This window comes from Rhincodon typus, chromosome 21, assembly GCF_021869965.1.
Source record: "Rhincodon typus isolate 14 chromosome 21, sRhiTyp1.1, whole genome shotgun sequence".
NCBI lineage: Eukaryota > Metazoa > Chordata > Chondrichthyes > Orectolobiformes > Rhincodontidae > Rhincodon > Rhincodon typus.
This window is the reverse complement of record NC_063352.1, coordinates 7707535-7726194: the sequence shown is the minus strand read 5'-3', so window position 1 is coordinate 7726194 and position 18660 is coordinate 7707535. Positions and strand designations below refer to the sequence as shown.

At 47.0% G+C, this 18660-nt stretch overlaps 1 protein-coding gene across 1 annotated transcript in view; it reads right to left on the bottom strand.

The window, feature by feature from the left end:
* Positions 1 to 11298: 11298 nt before the first annotated feature.
* galr2b (galanin receptor 2b) overlaps positions 11299 to 18660 on the bottom strand; it is a 20965-nt gene continuing 13603 nt past the window's right edge. The window contains exon 4 of the mRNA XM_048609537.1: positions 11299 to 12049. Coding sequence (XP_048465494.1) covers positions 11299 to 12049 — 751 coding nt within the window. The remainder of the gene's footprint in view (positions 12050 to 18660) is intronic.

Here is an 18660-nt window from a genome sequence, read left to right as displayed (position 1 = left end):
AAGGACAGGTTAGGGAGGCGGGGACGAGCTGGGCTGGTTTTGGGATGCGGTAGAGGGAGGGGAGATTTTGAAGCTTGTGAAGTCAACATTGATACCATTGGGCTGCAGGGTTCCCAAGCAAAATATGAGATGCTGTTCCTGCAACCTTCGGGTGGCATCATTGTGGCACTGCAGGAGGCCCAGGATGGACACATCATCTGAGGAATGGGAGGGGGAGTTGAAATGGTTCGCAACTGGGAGGTGCAGTTGTTTAGTGCGAACTGAGCATAGGTGTTCCCCAAAGCGGTCCCCAAGCCTCCACTTGGTTTCCCTGACGTAAAGGAGGCCACAATGGAACAGTGGATACAATATACCACATTAGCAGATGTGCGGGTGAACATCTGCTTGATGTGGAAAGTCTTCTTGGGGCCTGGGATGGGGATGAGGGGGGAGGTATAGGGGCAGGTGTAGCACTTCCTGCAGTTGCAGGGAAAAGTGCCAGGTGTGGTGGGGCTGGAGGGGAGTATGGAGCGGACAAGGGAGTCACCGAGAGAGTGGTCCCTCCGGAAAGCAGATAAGGGTGGGGACGGAAAGATGTCTTTGGTGGTGGGGTGGGATTGCAGATGGCGGAAGTGTCGGAGGATGATGCGTTGGCTCCGAAGGTTGGTGGGGTGGTACGTGAGGACGAGGGGGATTCTGTTCTGGTTGTTATTGCGTGGACGGGGTGTGAGGGATGAGTTGCGGGAAATGCGGGAGACACGGTCGAGGGCGTTCTCGACCACTGAGGGGGGAAGTTGCGGTCCTTGAAAAACGAGGACATCTGAGATGTTCGGGAGTGGAATGCCTCATCCTGGGAGCAGATGCGGCGGAGGGGAAGAAATGGGGAATAGAGGATGGCGTTTTTGCAGGAAGGTGGGTGGGAGGAGGTATATTCTAGGTAGCTGTGGGAGTCGGTGGGCTTGAAATGGATATCAGTTTCTAGGTGGTTGCCAGAGATGGAGACAGAGAGGTCCAGGAAGGGGAGAGAGGTGTTAGAGATGGTCCAGGTGAACTTAAGGTTGGGGTGGAAGGTGTTGGTGAAGTGGATGAACTGTTCGAGCTCCTCGTGGGAGCACGAGGTGGCGCCGATTCAGTCATCAAAGTAACGGAGGAAGAGGTGGGGTTTAGGGCCAGTGTAGGTACGGAAGAGGGATTGTTCCACGTAACCTACAAAGAGACAGGCGTAGCTTGGGCCCATGCGGGTACCCATGGCCACCCCGTTTGTCTGTAGGAAGTGGGAGGAATTGAAAGAGAAGTTGTTGAGTGTGAGGACGAGTTCGGCTAAGCGGATGAGGGTGTCAGTGGAGGGGGACTGGTCGGGCCTGCGGGACAGGAAGAAGCGGAGGGCCTTAAGGCCATCTGCATGGGGAATGCAGGTGTAGAGGGACTGGACGTCCATGGTAAAGATGAGGTGTTGGGGACCGGGGAATTGGAAGTTCTGGAGGAGGTGGAGGGCGTGGGTGGTGTCACGGACATAGGTAGGGAGTTCCTGGACCAAGGGGGAGAAAATGGAGTCTAGATAGTTGGAGATCAGTTCGGTGGGGCAGGAGCAGGCGGAGACAATGGGTCGACCAGGGCATTCAGGTTTGTGGATTTTGGGAAGGAGATAGAAGCGGGCAGTGCGAGGTTGGGGAACGATGAGGTTGGAGGCCGTGGGTGGGAGGTCACCTGAGGTGATGAGGTTGTGGATGGTTTGGGAGATGATGGTTTGGTGCTCGGGGGTGGGGTCATGATCAAGGGGGCGGTAGGAGGAGGTGTCGGAGAGTTGGTGCCTGGCCTCGGCGATGTAGAGGTCAGTGCGCCATACTACAACTGCGCCTCCCTCGTCCGCGGGTTTTATGGTGAGGTTGGGATTGGAGCGGAGGGAGTGGAGGGCTGCACGTTCTGCGGGGGAGAGGTTGGAGTGGGTGAGAGGGGTGGAGAGGTTGAGGCGATTGATGTCACGACGGCAGTTGGAGATGAAGAGGTCGAGGGAAGGTAGGAAGCCTTGGGATGGTGTCCAGGAGGAGGGGGTGTGTTGGAGGTGGGAGAAGGGGTCAGTAGGGGGAGGGTTAGGCTCACGGTTAAAGAAGTAAGCACGGAGGCGGAGGCGGCGGATAAACTGTTCAACGTCCAAACGTGAGCGGTATTCGTCGATGTTTGGGTGGAGGGGGACAAAGGTGACCCCTTTACAGAACAGAATCCCCCTCGTCCTCACGTACCACGCCACCAACCTCCGGATCCAACGCATCATCCTCCGACACTTCCGCCATCTGCAATCCGACCCCACCACCAAAGACATCTTTCCCTCCCCACCCTTATCTGCTTTCCGGAGGGACCACTCTCTCCGTGACTCCCTTGTCCGCTCCACGCTCCCCTCCAGCCCCACCACACCCGGCACTTTTCCCTGCAACAGCAGGAAGTGCTACACCTGCCCCTATACCTCCCCCCTCACCCCCATCCCAAGCCCCAAGAAGACTTTCCACATCAAGCAGATGTTCACCTGCACATCTGCTAATGTGGTATACTGCATCTGCTGTTCCCGTTGTGGCCTCCTCTACATCGGGGAAACCAAGCGAAGGCTTGGGGACCGCTTTGCGGAACACCTATGCTCAGTTCGCACTAAACAACTGCACCTCCCAGTCGCGAACCATTTCAACTCCCCCTCCCATTCCTCAGACGACATGTTCATCCTGGGCCTCCTGCAGTGCCACAATGATGCCACCCGAAGGTTGCAGGAACAGCACCTTATGTTTCGTTTGGGAACCCTGCAGCCCAATGGTATCAATGTGGACTTCACAAGCTTCAAAATCTCCCCTCCCCCTACCGCATCCCAAAACCAGCCCAGCTCGTCCCCGCCTCCCTAACCTGTCCTTCCTCCCACCTATCCCCTCAAGCCCCACCCCCATCTCCTACTTACTAGCCTCATCCCGCCCCCTTGACCTGTCCGTCCTCCCTGGACTGACCTATCCCCTCCCTAACTCCCCACCTACACTCATCTTTATTGGCTTCATCCCCGCCTCTTTGACCTGTCTGTCTCCTCTTCACCTATCTTCTCCTTTATCCATCTTCTATCCACCTCCCCCTCTCTCCCTATTTATTTCAAACACCCCTTCCCCTCCCCCATTTCTGAAGAAGGGCCTAGGCCCAAAACGTCAGCCTTCCTGCTCCTCTGATGCTGCTTGGCCTGCTGTGTTCATCCAGCTCCACACCTTGTTACCTAGAAATTGCTGTCACTTTTTGAATCGTTTCAGGGAGAAGGCAGCGGAGGATTAAACCAGCAGCAGAATCTGAATCTTCCAGCATCATCAAACACCCCTCCCACCTTGGATATTATCTCTTCCAACCTCTTCTGCTGGGCAGAAGATACAAAAGCTTAAAAACACATACCAACAGATTCATGAACAGCTTCTTCCCTTCTGTTATTAGACTTTTGAATGGACCCCTCAAATTTTGAATGTAATGTTGATCTTGCTCGCTGTGTACCTTCTCTGCAGCTGTAACATCATATTACTCGCTCTGTTCTATTACCCTAATGTATTTTGTACGGTATGGTCTACTGCAGACAGAAAATTTTCCATTGTACCTAGGTACATGCAACAATAATAAATCAAATCAAATTACATCTCCAATCAGCAAATGGCTATAGTTCCAGAGGACCATAAGCTGAGAGATGGCAGAGACCACTGGCAGTGAGTTTAACCTGAGGGACACTCGGGGACAGGGGGTGCAGTGGTTGGTGGCAATATTGTGAAGATAGTGCCTTCCTCAGCTGGTACAGGAGTTGGACCGATACTGTTGGTGTCACTCTGCATTGCAGCCAATATTGAGCCACCCAACAAATTGCTTGCATCCTGGAACTGAGCAAGACTTCTTCTGCTGTGCCCCCACCTGCCCCTTACATTATTGAGTCGATTGGAGGCCTGTTTTAACTTTTACATCAATCGCTGTACATAAACTTCCAGCAGACATAATGCTCAGTGCCAATTGGTGAGATTCATTCAGAAGTTTGAAGAAAGATTAGTAGGCAGACAGGAATATAGAAGAAACAAAGCTCTCAACAATAGACTTTCTTTATTAGCTATACCACAATATTTCACAAATGTTGAAATGTTCACAGAGTACAATACATCATATTCATACAAACTGCTGACAATTCAGAGAACGTAGCAGGATACTTCAGTACTATGATAATAGAAAATTGTTGATATCTACATTAATACAATGAGCTAATATACATTAAAACACAAAATTATACATAAGAATCATGAAATTATACACATAAACATAGAACATCATTCTTTTCAATCATGCATTTATTCAAGAAATGTCTACGAAATCTAAGAAGACAGCATTTCAGAGCAAAACAGTTCCCAAGTTTTTACTGTGTCAACGTTTGCAGAAATTTTACATCGCTATAGATATTGATGCTGTTTCATTTCTCAAAATTCAAAGGAGCTCTCCTATCCTGCCAGAGTGAAGATGGAACAAGCTTAGTAATGATAAAGATGTAGCATTTTCTATACTGTATGATACCAGGGGAGTTAAGCTTAATAAAATTCCTTCCATCTTCTCAGTCCCTTTCATACTATTTCTTTCTGTTTCTGTTGTTATTATGACAGTCAAATTGCCTTTAAGACTTAAATAAAATCATTTGACAGATGTATTCCAAAGATTACACTGCAGAGGAATAACTGCATCAAAATGGGATTACACATGTCCACATTAACAAAGAACTCCAATCCTTTCTTAGAAGGTATTATATGTGGTGGGGCTGGAGGGGCATGTGGAGCAGACAAGGGAGTCATGGAGAGAGTGGTCCCTCCAGAAAGCAGATAAGGTTGGGGAGGGAAAAATGTCTTTGGTGGTTAAATTTCCATTTAATTAGCAATCAAAAATCAGACTATTGAGCAGGTTATTGTTAGTGACAGCTATTGTATTTCATAGAACAGACCTCAACCCTTTATTCAAAGGTACGGATAATGTCCCACAGGATAAGAGATCACAACTTGCAGTAGATTCAGTCATTCTTCCCCCAGTGATCTCTTGTCAGATTGTCAGTGAGGATTACTTAATCAGGGCCAAGGAGTACATTGCCATGATACTATTTATCCAGCAGAGGGAGGGCTGACTGGTTGTGTATTGGATGTACCAATGGGTGCTCACTCAGAGCTTGAAGGTGGGGAATTGGGTCTTTTCCATTTGTTTGTTCAGCAGCTGTGACCAGACAAGGTGTGTCCTCACACGTCTGGTGAAAAAGCATGTCATAAGCTGAAAGAAGGCAGCCTGGGAGGACAATCAATGTGCAATGTTGGCTTCATGATGTTGGTGCCATTTTGAAGTTCCAAGTTCCAGCTAAGACCCTCTGCCAAGGTTATTATTTTATTTATTCATGTAGGTGTCGCTGGGGTAGATCGCTATTTATTCTCCAAAACGCAGTTAAAGTTAACCACATTGCTGTGGATCTGGAATCATATGTAGTCCAAACCACATAGATTTTCTTACCTATAATGACGCTATGGATCGTATGGGTTTTTTAAACAATAATTGTCAGGGGTAAAATGGCTGCCGTTAGGCTAACTTCTTAATTTTATATTGAATTCAGATCCCACCATCTGCTGTGGTGTGATTTGAACCCAGTCTCCATAGCATTAGCCTAGAATACTAGGCCCACGATGTTCCCACTTCACCACCACCTCTCTGTGTCAACAGTAGGAAGGCTCCCACATCTTCCCATCCCAACCATTTCAAGAGATCAACAATTAGTTGCTGAAGAAAGCATTACAACAGCCCGAAAAATTCAATAATATTGAATTAATTCCAGATAATGATGTTTTCCTGGGTAATTTAAAGTTGCAACATCTTCAATAAGTAACATTGATTCTCAAAGAGTTCCAGCTGACTCTGAGGCTTTTGCATGAACCAAGTACTCCAATTTAATGGGTGCATTAAAAAGGCATTCCCTTCAGACTATCAACCATCCCTTTGTCTGTCTAACTTTCCCACCTCCCCTCTCTCTGGGCTCTGCCTCCTCCTATCCACTTACTCCTTTCCTGCCCCACTCCCTGAAGATAAATCCCATCCTTTCCTAAATGCTATCTGTTTTGAATAAGGGTCACTGGACACGAAACATTGACTCTGTCTATCTCTCCACACATGCTGAGCTCCTCCAGCTATTTCTGTTGATGTTGCCTTCAGGATAGAGACATACCTGCCCAAGTATTCCTACATGATGCTACCATGGTGGCTATGAACCAATAGGGGGTGGGGGAGACGGGTTTCCAGGACGACCTCGGGCAGTTCTGGCTGTCAGAGACTTGGTTCTATATGCCATCACCTTGGCAAAGGCAAAGCACACTGGGAGTAAACAGGTAGATAGAAGTAAATTCATAATCAGGTCAACCACAATTTATAAAGGGAGGCTAAAGGGAGCGAGTGGCCGGCTCCTAATTCATAGGTATGAAGATGTGTTCTACTCTTTTAAAAGGAAACGAAAAATAAAGTTCTGTCAACGCCATCTCCATCACAAAAACTCCCAGGACAGGGACAGCACAGGGTTAAATACAGAGTAAGGCTTCCTTCACTCTTTGCACTAAAGGTAAATTGAAAGTAACATTCCCTCTACTCTTTCAAAATGAAAGTAAAGTTCCCTTGACAGAGTCCCCATCAAACATTTCCAGGATAGGATCAGCATGGGGTTAGATACAGAGTAAAGCTATTTGGGTACTCTATCCTTACTATCGCCCACCCAAACCTAGCTGCCAGCTGTTACTTGTGCCCATGTACTTGATGCCACATCTAGACCTCACTGTCCTGTGTTGCTGTCTGAGCTGGTACCTGCAAGTGGAAAGTCAACTGATGGCATTTGTGTCTGTTGCTTCCTTATCAGGCTGCACTTTCTCAGCATCTCTAATGAGAAGGGCACTAGGCTAATGCAGTTTGCCAGTCTTGGGGGAGTTTAAAGGGGCATAAGGGGAGGCAATGGCCTAGTGGTATTATAGCTGGACTATTAATCCAGAGACACAGATAACATTCTGGGGACCCAGGTTCAAATCCTGCCATGGCAGATAGTGGAAATTGAATTCAATAAATGTCTGGAATTAAGAATCTAATGATGACCGTGAATCAAAATCCATCTGGATCACTACTATCCTTTAGGTAAGGAAACTGCCATTCTAACCTGGTCCAGCCTACATGTGACTCCAGACCCACAGCAATGTGGTTGACTCTTAACTACTCTCTGGGCAATTAGGGATGGGCAATAAATGCTGCCCAGCCATCAACACACACATCCTGTGAACGAATAAAGATAATTCCACCAGTGACAGAAGAAGAGGGTAAGGATGAGTGGGGGTGGGGTGTCACAAGGGGGATTAGGTCTTTTCCCTTTACTCTTCATCATCATGGGATGTGGGCATTGGTGGAAAGGCCAATGTTGCCCATTCCCCATTGCTATTGAACCAACTGCCTTGCCCATCCATGTCAGAAAGCAGTTAAGAGTCAACCAACAATGGATGATACTTTCACGGAACCATTACCGAGACTATTGCTGTTTAGCCTTGAATTTTTCAGCAGTTCTAACATCTCCCAGAACATTAGTCTGGGCCTCTGGACCACCACTTCACTGACATTATGACTACGTCACCACCTCCCATTAGCTATGGAGATACCATATTCTCCAACTAGTTGAAAACCCACCACAGCAGATAGTGAAAATTCAATTCAATTCAATATCTGGAATGATTAGCTAACCCAATGATGACCCTTGTTATAAAACAAACTGACCTTGCTCACTAAGTCCTTTAGGGAAGAAAATCGGCTCTCTTACCTGGTCTGGCCTCCATGTGACTCCAAGCCCACAGCAAAGTGGTTGACTCCTCTGGAAAGGCCTAGAGAGCCCATCAGTTCATGAGCAACAAATTCTGGCTTTGCCACTGACTCCAGTTGAGAAGCAAGAAAGAAAAGATGCATTCATTAACCGTGTGAGGTTAATCGGAATTCTTGTGCCACTGCGTTCATGTATTGTCTGTGTGTTAGACTGACAATATCGAGGGTGCTGTCTGGATACAGGAATCATTGAAACAAGCGAACAGTTGGCAGTTAGAGAGCTGCCCTCATCACAGAGGTGCCCTTGCAATGCCCACATCTAAATTTCAAATTTCACCCCTTGCCCTCTTTGACGTTTGGCAATTTGCTGCTGAATAATGTTGGGGTTGAATGTGGTAGCAGTGTGAGTTGTTACAAAGAGATTCTCCAAAGTGCCAGCCCTCTGTGAGGTGGGAATTGGCTGTAAATTGAGTGGAACCTAGAGGAATAAATAATACACGTCATTAAAATGGAAAGAGTGAGAGAGAGAGAGAGGAGAAAGGCTATTCTGAGAGGGCAGGATGGGCTCATTTAAATGTCACATTTAATCATTGTCCGTATTTGCATGAATTTCTGCTACAATCATTTTCTTCCCAATGTTTTGTGCTTTTTCTTCCAAATATAACAGTATGTCAGCAACAGACACATAAGCAATGAGCTGTGCTGTTGGCAGCAGTGGGTGATGGAAAACTTAACATTTACTCTGTCTGACACTGACAGACACACGGGTCATTTTTAATAGGAATGTCCTTTCTCTTTCTATAACAAGCCCACCACTTCCATCAGCACAGTCCTTCACTGAGCCCGCACACCCATAGCATAGGTTTAATTCCCACATCATGGACTTGTTGGGCCGAAGGGCCTGTTTCCACACTGTAGGGATTCTATGATTCTGTGATCGCCTGAGGCTACCAGCTCAGCTTTAACCTTCGCCTGAGGTTAAACTCACTCCAAGTCATCTTTTTCATATGAAATAACAGCCCTGTGGTCCTCTGGGACTATCCTGATCTCCAAACACATAGATTCCAAATTCTTCAGGCTGGTTTACAAACTCCTCCTCAGCTAAGTCAAACTCTTCAACATCTGTGTCACTCATTTCCCAACTCAGAACCTCCACTCTGTCTCTGTAATGTGCCTCGCTTCCTCCACGTACACCATTTTTGGGCAAATATTCACATCTTTGTTTCCTTTGTTCTCTTCCACTGAGCTGTCTGCTTTATCTTGTGCTGCAGGCCTAACCTTTTATCTGCAAATTAAGAGTTTGGTCTGGAGAACTTCTGGGCTATAACACATACCCTGAGGGTGGCGTGCCTCTTATCTCTAAGTACAGCTCTTCAACTCCTTTATTTATATCAGTGCTTTGTAGGTTCACAAATACAGCTCTGGACTGCAGTGTCTCAGACCTCTCTCCTCACATAGATCATAGAATCCCTACAGTGTGGAAACAGGCCCTTCGGCCCAACCAATCCACACCGACCCTCAGGAGCATCCCACCCAGACCCATCCCCCTATAACTTGCCCAAGCTACAAATTCCTGAGCACTATGGGCAATTTAGCATGGCCAATCCATCCAGCCTGCACATCTTTGGACTGTGGGAGGAAACTGGAGCACCCGGAGGAAACCCATGCAGACATGGGGAGAATGTGCAAACTCCACACAAAAAGTCACCCGAGGGTGGAATCAAATGTGGGTCCCTGGCACTGTGAGGCAACAGTGCTAACCACTGAGCCACTGATAATAGGCATTGGGTTGTTGTTGTTGAGTCATTATAGTCTTACCAGGCCATTGGGCTGCTCTCTCATGAGAGAGAGTGCGCATGACATGACTGGAGGTGGTTTAACTAGAGGGTCACCATGCCTCAGGTGAGGGGAGAGGTTGAGAAGGAGAGTCCTTCATGGTAACCTCAGCCAATGATGGGAATTGAACCCATGCTGCTGGCATCGCACTGCTTCGCAAACCAATTATCCAGCTAACTGAGCTAAACTGACCCATGTGGGTTGGTTGAGAGTATGAGGGATAATATTTTGATGCAGCAAGTTGTAATGATCTGAAATTTGCTGGCAGCAAGGAGAATGGAAGTGGAGAGGATGAATAATTTCGAAGGGAAATTGGATGGGCAGTCTTGAAGGACTTTGGGGACAGAATGGTGGGAATGGAGCTGACTGGATTGCTCCACAGAGAGCTATCATAGATCTGATGGGCAGAGTGGTCTCCTTCCATGTGAGGAGGACTCTATAACTCTATAACATGCTCATCTCTCTAAGCGATGTACAATTAGTCACATGAATCTCATCATATCACATGTTCCCCACACCCCAATTCCCAAGTTTGGAAAGTTTGGCTCATCAAGTTTAGCTTGAGTGTCAGCCTTGGTTCGGGGGCAGCAGTCTTGCCTCTGAGTCAAAGGGTGTGGGTTTGAGCCATCAGCCCCCTGCAGAGGTGCAATCCAACTTGACCCTCTACTGCAGTTAAGGGGAGAGCTGCCCTGTTGTAGACACCGTCTTTCTGATGGAGCTTTCAATATGTCTCAGATCTGCCCTTTTCTGTGACTGCACAAGATCTCACTTGGAAGAGCCAATGAGGCGTCCTGGCCAACCTTAATCTGTCAAACGACTTTAATAAAAAGTTAAGTTCCCTTTTCAGTTTGAGATAAGGGTTGCATGGTGGATCAGTAGTTAGCATTGCTGCCTCACAGTGGCAGGGACCCAGGTTCGATCTTCACCTTGGGCGACTGTCTGTGTGAAGTGTGCACAGTCTGTGTGGGTTTCCTCCGTGTGCTCTGGTTTCCTCCCACAGTCCAAACACGTGTGGGGTAGTTGGATTGGTCATGCTAAATTGCCCATAGTGTCCAGGGATGTGAAGGTTAGGTGGGTTAGCCATGGGTGACAGGGATAGGGAGTGGGCTAGGTGGGAGGGTTGGTGTAGACTCGATGGGCTGAACTGGTCTTTCCACACTGTGGAGATTCCAGACTGACCTAATTGTTCATTTCGTTGCCTCCTGTTTCCATCATTACACCTGTGAAGCTGGTATCCATGTTACAATATGAACCACATGGACTTCGAGTGGGGTTAGGGAAGGGTTAGGGGTCAGAGTCAGGGTTAGGGAAGGAATTGAAGGGATTTCACAAATTTATAAGTTCTTCCTTCATCCTTGACCTGATCTTCAATCAGCTCCTCCCTAACCTCGACCCAGTTTCTAACTAAGTAACGTCCTAAGGTGCCAGGGATGTTTCTGTTATTCCGTTTTCGGCAGTGACTGTTATAGCTGACATTTCAGTAAAGTAAGGTAATGGTCCATTGTTTCGTTTCTCTTTTAGGTAGTAGCCTGCTTACACCTACACATCGATAACTAACATAGGGACTAAGTAATCTAAGGAGAGGACACAGAAATCAGAGAGTTAGCTGGAAGTGAATGAATTCCTTTGAGACAGCGTTCAAGATTTCTGCTGGTACGGCACTGTGATGGTCATTGCTGAAGCAGGTTGCTTGGAGAGTTGCCTATTGGTGAGCTCACAGCCCCGCTGCCTCCCGTCTTCCTCGTTCAGGCGCGTGACCTCTGTGGAGCCGGTGACCATGTTCACAATGTGGACCACGTGGACCTTGTTCATTGCTTTCTTGCTCAGCAGGCAGCTGAAGACCTTCTTGAAACCTTTGCGGAAGTGTTTGGAGACCAGGGCGTAAACGATGGGGTTGAGGCAGGAGTTGGTGTAGGCCATGCAGTGAGACAACAGCCTGAGGGCGTAGGTGGCCTGATTGAAGGGGAAGTGGCCATAGTGGAAACACAGGATGAGAACATGGTGAGGGAGCCAACAGAGACAGAACAACACAGTCACAATGATAATCATCTTGGTGACCTTTCTCTTGGATTTCCTGGATTCAGATATGTTTTCTATTGGGTCCACTGTTGTCCAGAGATACTTGATGGTCCTAGCATAACTCAGGCTTATAACCGCGACTGGGACTATATATCCAAATATGAAAGTGGAGGTATCCATGATTTTCCTTTTTGGTTCCTCCCATGCAGGCATGCAGATGTAGAACCACTCGTAGGGGATGAGGTCATAGTAGCTCAGATAGGGCCCAGCGAAGACGATGGAAAGTCCCCAGATCACCGCCATGACAGTAACGGCATTGCAGGGAGTGCGGAGCTCCCTCGATCGGAGAGGATATCGAATTGCCAGGTACCTACACAACCCAAAACAGAAGTGACACGCCTACGACACACAAATAGTTGTCACAAGAGATCGTTGTCTGTAAAAAATCGTAATGTGTAAGAAACTTAGATGGAAGGCACACGACACCAGGTTGTAGTCCAAGGTGACGAAGGAGCAGCACTTCGAAAGCTTGTGATTTCAAATAAACCTGTTGGACTATAACCTGATGCCGTGTGATTTCTGACTTTGTCCACCCCAGTCCAACATCAGCACCTCCACATCATAGAAACTTAGGAGTAAGAGTAGGCCATTCGGCCCTTCAAAACTCTTCCACCATTCAATATAATCATGGCTGATCCTTTGATCCCACTTTACTCTTTGATCCCTTTAGCCCTGAGAACTATATCTAACCCCCTCTTGAAAACATTCAATGTTTTGGCCTCAGCCTGCTCTGGCTGATTTCTCTGCAGATGCTGCCTGAACTAGTCTGTGTTACTATTTTTATTAGCTTGCTTCAGATTTCCAGCATCTGATTTGATCCTTTGTGATAATCAGCTCCATTGAGTCTAGAATATGTGACTGTTGTATAGAAAAGGTTAACTGCAGCTGAGGACCTGACACTGAATTGAAGGTAAAACGTGCAAGTAAATGACTTAGCGACAGGGGCAGGATGTTTCCTAGTTAGAATATTTCTGTAACAAAAGCAGAAATTGCTAAAAGTCTCAGTCAGTCTGGCAGCATCTGTGGAGAGATATCAGAGTTAACACTTCAGATCCAGTGACCCTTCCTCAGAACTGATGGTAGCTAGGAAAAGGATGGTTTTTATATAGAAGTTGGGGAGAGGAGGAGACTAAACGATACGTGGAGATAGAGCCCAAAGAGAGAGAAAACAGTTGGACAAAGTGTGGTTAAAGGTTAACCTGGGAGAATGAATAGCTACTAATGGGGACCATTAGTGATTGACAATGGGATGGTTGTGGTAGCAGACCATGTGATGACATGGTCTGGTGTGTGGGGGTTAGGATCAGGGAGAACATGCCTCAGGCCCTAAAACTGTTGAACTCAATATTAAGTCCAGAAGCAAAAACAGAAGTTGCTGGAAGCTCAGCATCTGTGAAGAAAAAAATCAGAGATAATGTTTCGGGTCCGGTGACCCTTCCTCAGAACAGAGCCAATGAGGTGTCCTGGCCAACCTTAATCTGTCAACTGACTTTAATAAAAAGTTAAGTTCCCTTTTTGGTTTGAGATAAGGGTTGCATGGTTGCTCAGTAGTTAGCATTGCTGCCTCACAGTGGCAGGGACCCAGGTTCAATCCTCGGCTTGGGCGACTGTGTGGAGTTTGCACAGTCTGCGTGGATTTCCTCCAGGTGCTCTGGTTTCCTCCCACAGTCCAAAGATGTGCAGGTTAGGTAGATTGGCCATGCTAAATTGCCCATAGTGTCCAGAGATGTGAAGGTTTGGTGGATTAGCCGTGGGAAATGTGGGTTACAGGGATAGGGAGTAGGGCTAGGTGGAAGGGCAGGTGCAGACTCGATGGGCCGAACAGATTCTTTCCACACTCTGTAGAGTTCTGAGGAAGGGTTACTGGACCAAGACATTAGCTGTGATTTTTTCTTCACAGATGCTGCCAGACCTGCTGAGCTTCCAGCAACTTCTGTTTTTGTTCTTGACTTACAGCATCCGCAGTTCTTTCAGTTTTAATTTTGTCCAGAAGGCTGTAGAGTTCCCAAGCAGCAAATAAGGTGGTGTTCTTCCAGCTTGCACTGAGCTTCACCGGAGCACTGCAGCAAACCTGAGATGTTGGCCAGGAAATATGGTGGTGTGTTGAAGTGGCAGGCAACTGGAAGTTCAGGGTCTTTTTTTGCAGATAGAACGTAGGTGTTCTATGAAGCAGTCACCCAGTCTATGCTTGTTTCCCCAATGTGGAGGAGATCACATTGTGAGCAGCGAATGCAGTAGACTAGATTGTGGGAAGTGCAGGTAAAGTGCTGCTTCACCTGGAAGGTATGTTTGGGCCCTTGGATAGTGGGGAGGGAGGAGGTAAATGGGTAGGTGTTACACCTTCTGCAGTTGCAGGGGTAGGTGTCGTGGGGCTGTGGGGAGGCATTGGGAATGAAGGAGGAGTGGGCCAGGGTGTCCCGAAGGGAACGATACCTGTGGAATGCTGACAGGGGAGGGGAGGGGAATATGAATCTTGTGGTTGCATTTCGCTGGAGGTGGTGGAAATGGCATTTGATGATCTTCTGGATGTGGATGCCGGTGGGAAGGTAGGTAAGGACAAGGAAACTCTATCGCAGTTGTGGAAGGGAAGAGAGAAGGTGAGGGTGGAAGTGTGGGAGATGAATCAGACCCAGATGAGGACCCTGCCAACAATGGTGCTGTGGAATCCTCAGTTGAGGGAGAAGGTGGATGTTTTGGGGTGGCCTCGCCACCCACATCCAACATCGTGGAAGTCGGCACCATCAGAACAGACGTGACGGAGACAGACGAACTGGAATAGAGTCTTTACAGGAAGCAGGATGTGATGACTCATAGTGAGGGTAACTGTGGGAATCAATGGGTTTGTCATGGCTATTGGTGGCCAGCCTATCCCCAGAAATGGAAACAGAGATGCTAAGGAAGGGAAGCGAGGAGACAGAGATGGAACAGGTGAAGGTGAGAGTCGGGTGGAAGTTAGAAGCGAAATTGATAAACTTTTCCAATTCCAGACCAGAGAGGGAAGCAGCACCAATGATGTCATCAATATACCAGAGGAAGAGTTGTGGGTGGGGGCCGGAATGGGACTGGAACAAGGAATATTCCATGCACCCCCATGAAGAGACAGGCAGAACTGGGGTCCATGCAGGTACCCACGGCCACACCCTTCATCTGCAGAAAGTGAGAGGAATTAAAGGAGAAGTTGTTCAGGATGAGGATAAGCTCGACCAGGCGGAGGGGTGTGGTGGTGGATGGGTACAGTTCAGGTCTTTGTTCCAGGAAGAAGCGGAGAGCCATGAGACCATCCTGATGGGGGATGGACATGTGAAGGGATTGCATGCCTGTGGTAAATTGGAGGCGGCTGGTCTCTGCAAACTGAAAACTCTGAAACTGATGTAAAGCATCAGAGGAATCATGGATGTAAGTGGGAAGGGACTGGACAAGGGCAGAAAAGTATCGAGTCGAGGCAGGAAGAGATGAGTTCCATGGGGCAGGAGCAGGCAGAAACAATGGGTCTGGCTGGGCAGTGCTGTTTGTAGATCTTGGGAAGAAGGTAGAAGCAGGCTGTGCGGGGTTGGGGGAATGATGAGCTTGGAGGGGATATGGCCAGATGAAATGAAGTAAGTGGCCATTGTGGACACAATGACCTTCTGTTCCATGGTGGGGTCATGGTCTGTGCTCCCTCCCTCTCTCTGTCTCTGTTACAATGTCAGGTCTGCAGCTGCAGAAACCCTTCGCTACCCAGTCCTCAATCCTGACCAGAGAGCTGGCATTCGATTCACATGAAAATTTGCAGGACCAGCAAAGCCAGACATTGGTGAGTGTTCAACAGTCGTGCTAAATGTCAGTGTCTTCGCTTCTTTTAAATTCATTTGTGGGCGTCACTGCCTGGGCCAGCATTTATTGCCCGTCCCTAGTTGCCCTTGAGAAGGTGATGGTGAGCTGCCTTCTTGCACCGCTGCAGGGTGGATGCTCAGTGGTGTGAACTGGGAGAGAGAGACACAGCTACAAGTCCCGCCTCGAATCCAAATCAGAATGGCTAACTCAAGCTACATACTCTCATCGAGCAATAAAACGTGGGAGGGTCAAAGCTTAGCTGGGAAGGAGGAGGTCACTCTTGCCAGCCAGATTGGCCATGCACTGTCTTTGTGTCTGCAAGTGTCAGGTCAGGACAATGGAGAAGATAAAATTACAGCAAAGAAAGGAGAAACGCACAACTGATGAAATGCGATCACAGAATGCCCTTGACGGATAATCTGATATCCATCAAAATTAATTAAATCACACCTTTCCTGAGCACTCAATGAGAATTCAGTCTCAGTAACTGGAGAATTAATCTGAGCGCATTCTCGAGGGGACAAAATTGCAGCTGTCAGTTTACCTTCACTTTGAGGTTAAAGGGATCCCAGCGCTGATTCAGATTAGAAGGCATCTACCCACACACATTTTGTGAAACGGCAGAGTGGAGAGACGTTTCAAAAGTACCTTGTCAATGCAGCACTTTATTTAAAACAAAAAGGAGCAAGGGGCCAAAGTGTGAATTAATTTGATACGAGAAATGAAGGGTTTTGCATCACAGGCTGCAAAACATGTAAATTGAAACAAAAACGGAAAATGTTGGAAAAACACAACAGGTGGCATCTGTGGAGAGAACAAGCAAGTGATTGATTTGACTTGTTTAAAACGTCTTTTTAGGCACGGGACGTGGACATCATTTATTTCCCATCCCTAAGCGCCCCTATGAAAATGGCAGCAAAGTCTTCATCAAATTATGAAGGGAATAGATGAAGTAGAAGCAGGGAGGTGTTTCCACTGGTAGGTGAAACTAGAATGAGGGGGCCAAAGCTTCAACATAAGTGGGGGGAGTGGGTTTAGGGCAGAGCTGAGGAGGAACTTGTTCACCCAAAGGGTTGTGAATCTGTGGAATTCCCTGCCCAATGAAGCAGTTAAGCCTACCTCATTGAATGTTTTTAAGGCAAAGATAGATAGATTTTTGAATAGTAAAGGAATTAAGGATTATGATGAGAAGGGGCATAAGTGGAACTGAGTCCATGAAAAGATCAGCCATGATCTTATTGAATGATGGAGCAGGCTCGAGGGGCTGGATGGCCTACTCCTGCTCCTATTTCTAATGTTCTTGAAATGCCACAGTCCATAGATACCCCTGCAGTGATTTCAGGGATGGAATTCCAGGATTTTGACTCACCAAAGAATGGCCATGTCAAGATGATGAGTGGCTTGGAGGGGAACTTGCAGTTGGTAATGTTCCCTTGTATCTACTGCCCTTGTCTTCCTAGATGGAAGTGGTCACAGATTTGAAAGGTGATGCCTCAGGAACCTGGATGAATTTTCGAATGTTGTGCAGGAACTAAGTTGCAAATGTAAATGCTGTGAGGATGTTTTCCCTCATGGGAGAGTCTAGGACAGTCTCAGAATAAAGGGGCACCATTTTAAGACTGAGATGAGGAGGAATTTCCTCTCTCAAAAAGTTGAGAGTCTTTGGAAGTCTTTGCCACAGAGAGCAATGGGAGCAGTGTCCTTGTGTATGTTTAAGGCCAAGAAAGGTAGATTCTTGATCAGTCGGGGAATCAAGGGTTATGGGGAAAGGGCAGAAAAGTAGATGTGAGGAATGTCAGATTAGCCATGATCCTACTGAATGGTGGAGCAGAATCGAGGGGCCGAATGACCAACTCATGTCACTATTTCTTATGGTCTTAGTAATGAAAGGTAACAACAAGAGAAGGCCTGAAACAAGTGATTTGCCACTGGCTCAGGCATCAGAAATAAAACAGTCGGAATTCACCTTTTGGCGTACAGGATGTCTTTTGGAACTTTGCATGTTTGACAGCTGCCCCAAACTATGTTTCGTCACAAACTGCTTGTTGCTTGCTCTGCAAATGCTGCCTGAACTAGTCTGTGTTACTATTTTTCTTAGCTTGCTTCAGATTTCCAGCATCTGATTTGATCCTTTGTGATAATCAGCTCCATTGAGTCTAGAATATGTGATTACTGTATAGAAAAGGTTAACTACAGCTGAGGACCTGACACTGAATTGAAGGTAAAACGTACAAGTCTATGACTTAGCAAAGGGAGAAGGACAGCTCCTAATTATTATATTGCTGTCTCTCTCTGTCTATTTCTCTCTGTTATAGTCTCATGTCTACAGCTACAGACACTTTTCTTTGCACAGTAATTATTCTTGGACTTGGTGGAGCAGATTATTACAAAAAAGTGCAGAAAATCTTGCCAGGGAAAGTAAACTATTTTTCCTCCGTTAATTCTCCATGTGGGTTAGCATGGTGGTAATCCATAGCTCTGATATGGGTTCAACCCGGCAGATAATGAAATTTGAGTTCCACAAAATCTGGAATTTAAAACTAGTCTAATGATGACCGTGTAATCATTGCCAACTATCAGGCTGAACCCACCTAGTTTACTAATGCCCTTTAGGGAAGAAAATCTGCCATCCTTATCTGGTCTGGCCTACATGCGACTCCAGACCTTAACTTCCCTCTGAAATATCCAAGAGAGCCAATCAATTCGGGGCAATTAGGGATGGCTAGCGACACCCACATCCCTATACAAGAATATTTTAGGATGCAGGAATTACTCAACAAAACAAAATCTCATTTAGTTAACCTTCTACCATCTCAGTAGGTGGCTGATGAAAACATGAATAGAACTGTCATTTTATAATTGCAATTTGTCTCCATAAATGGTACGACAGTTCCTTCAGAGAGCCGATGCAGAAACAGTTTATGCTTTCATGGGATTTATGCGCCATGGACAAGGCCAGCATTTATTTGCCCCTCTGTAAATGCCCTTTAACTGAGTCACTGTCTACGCCATTTCAGAGGGCATTTAAGGCCCTCTCTAGGCCATTTCAGGGGGCATTCATATTTCTGTGCCACCTGCAGACTATGTAAGGATAGCAGATTTCCATTT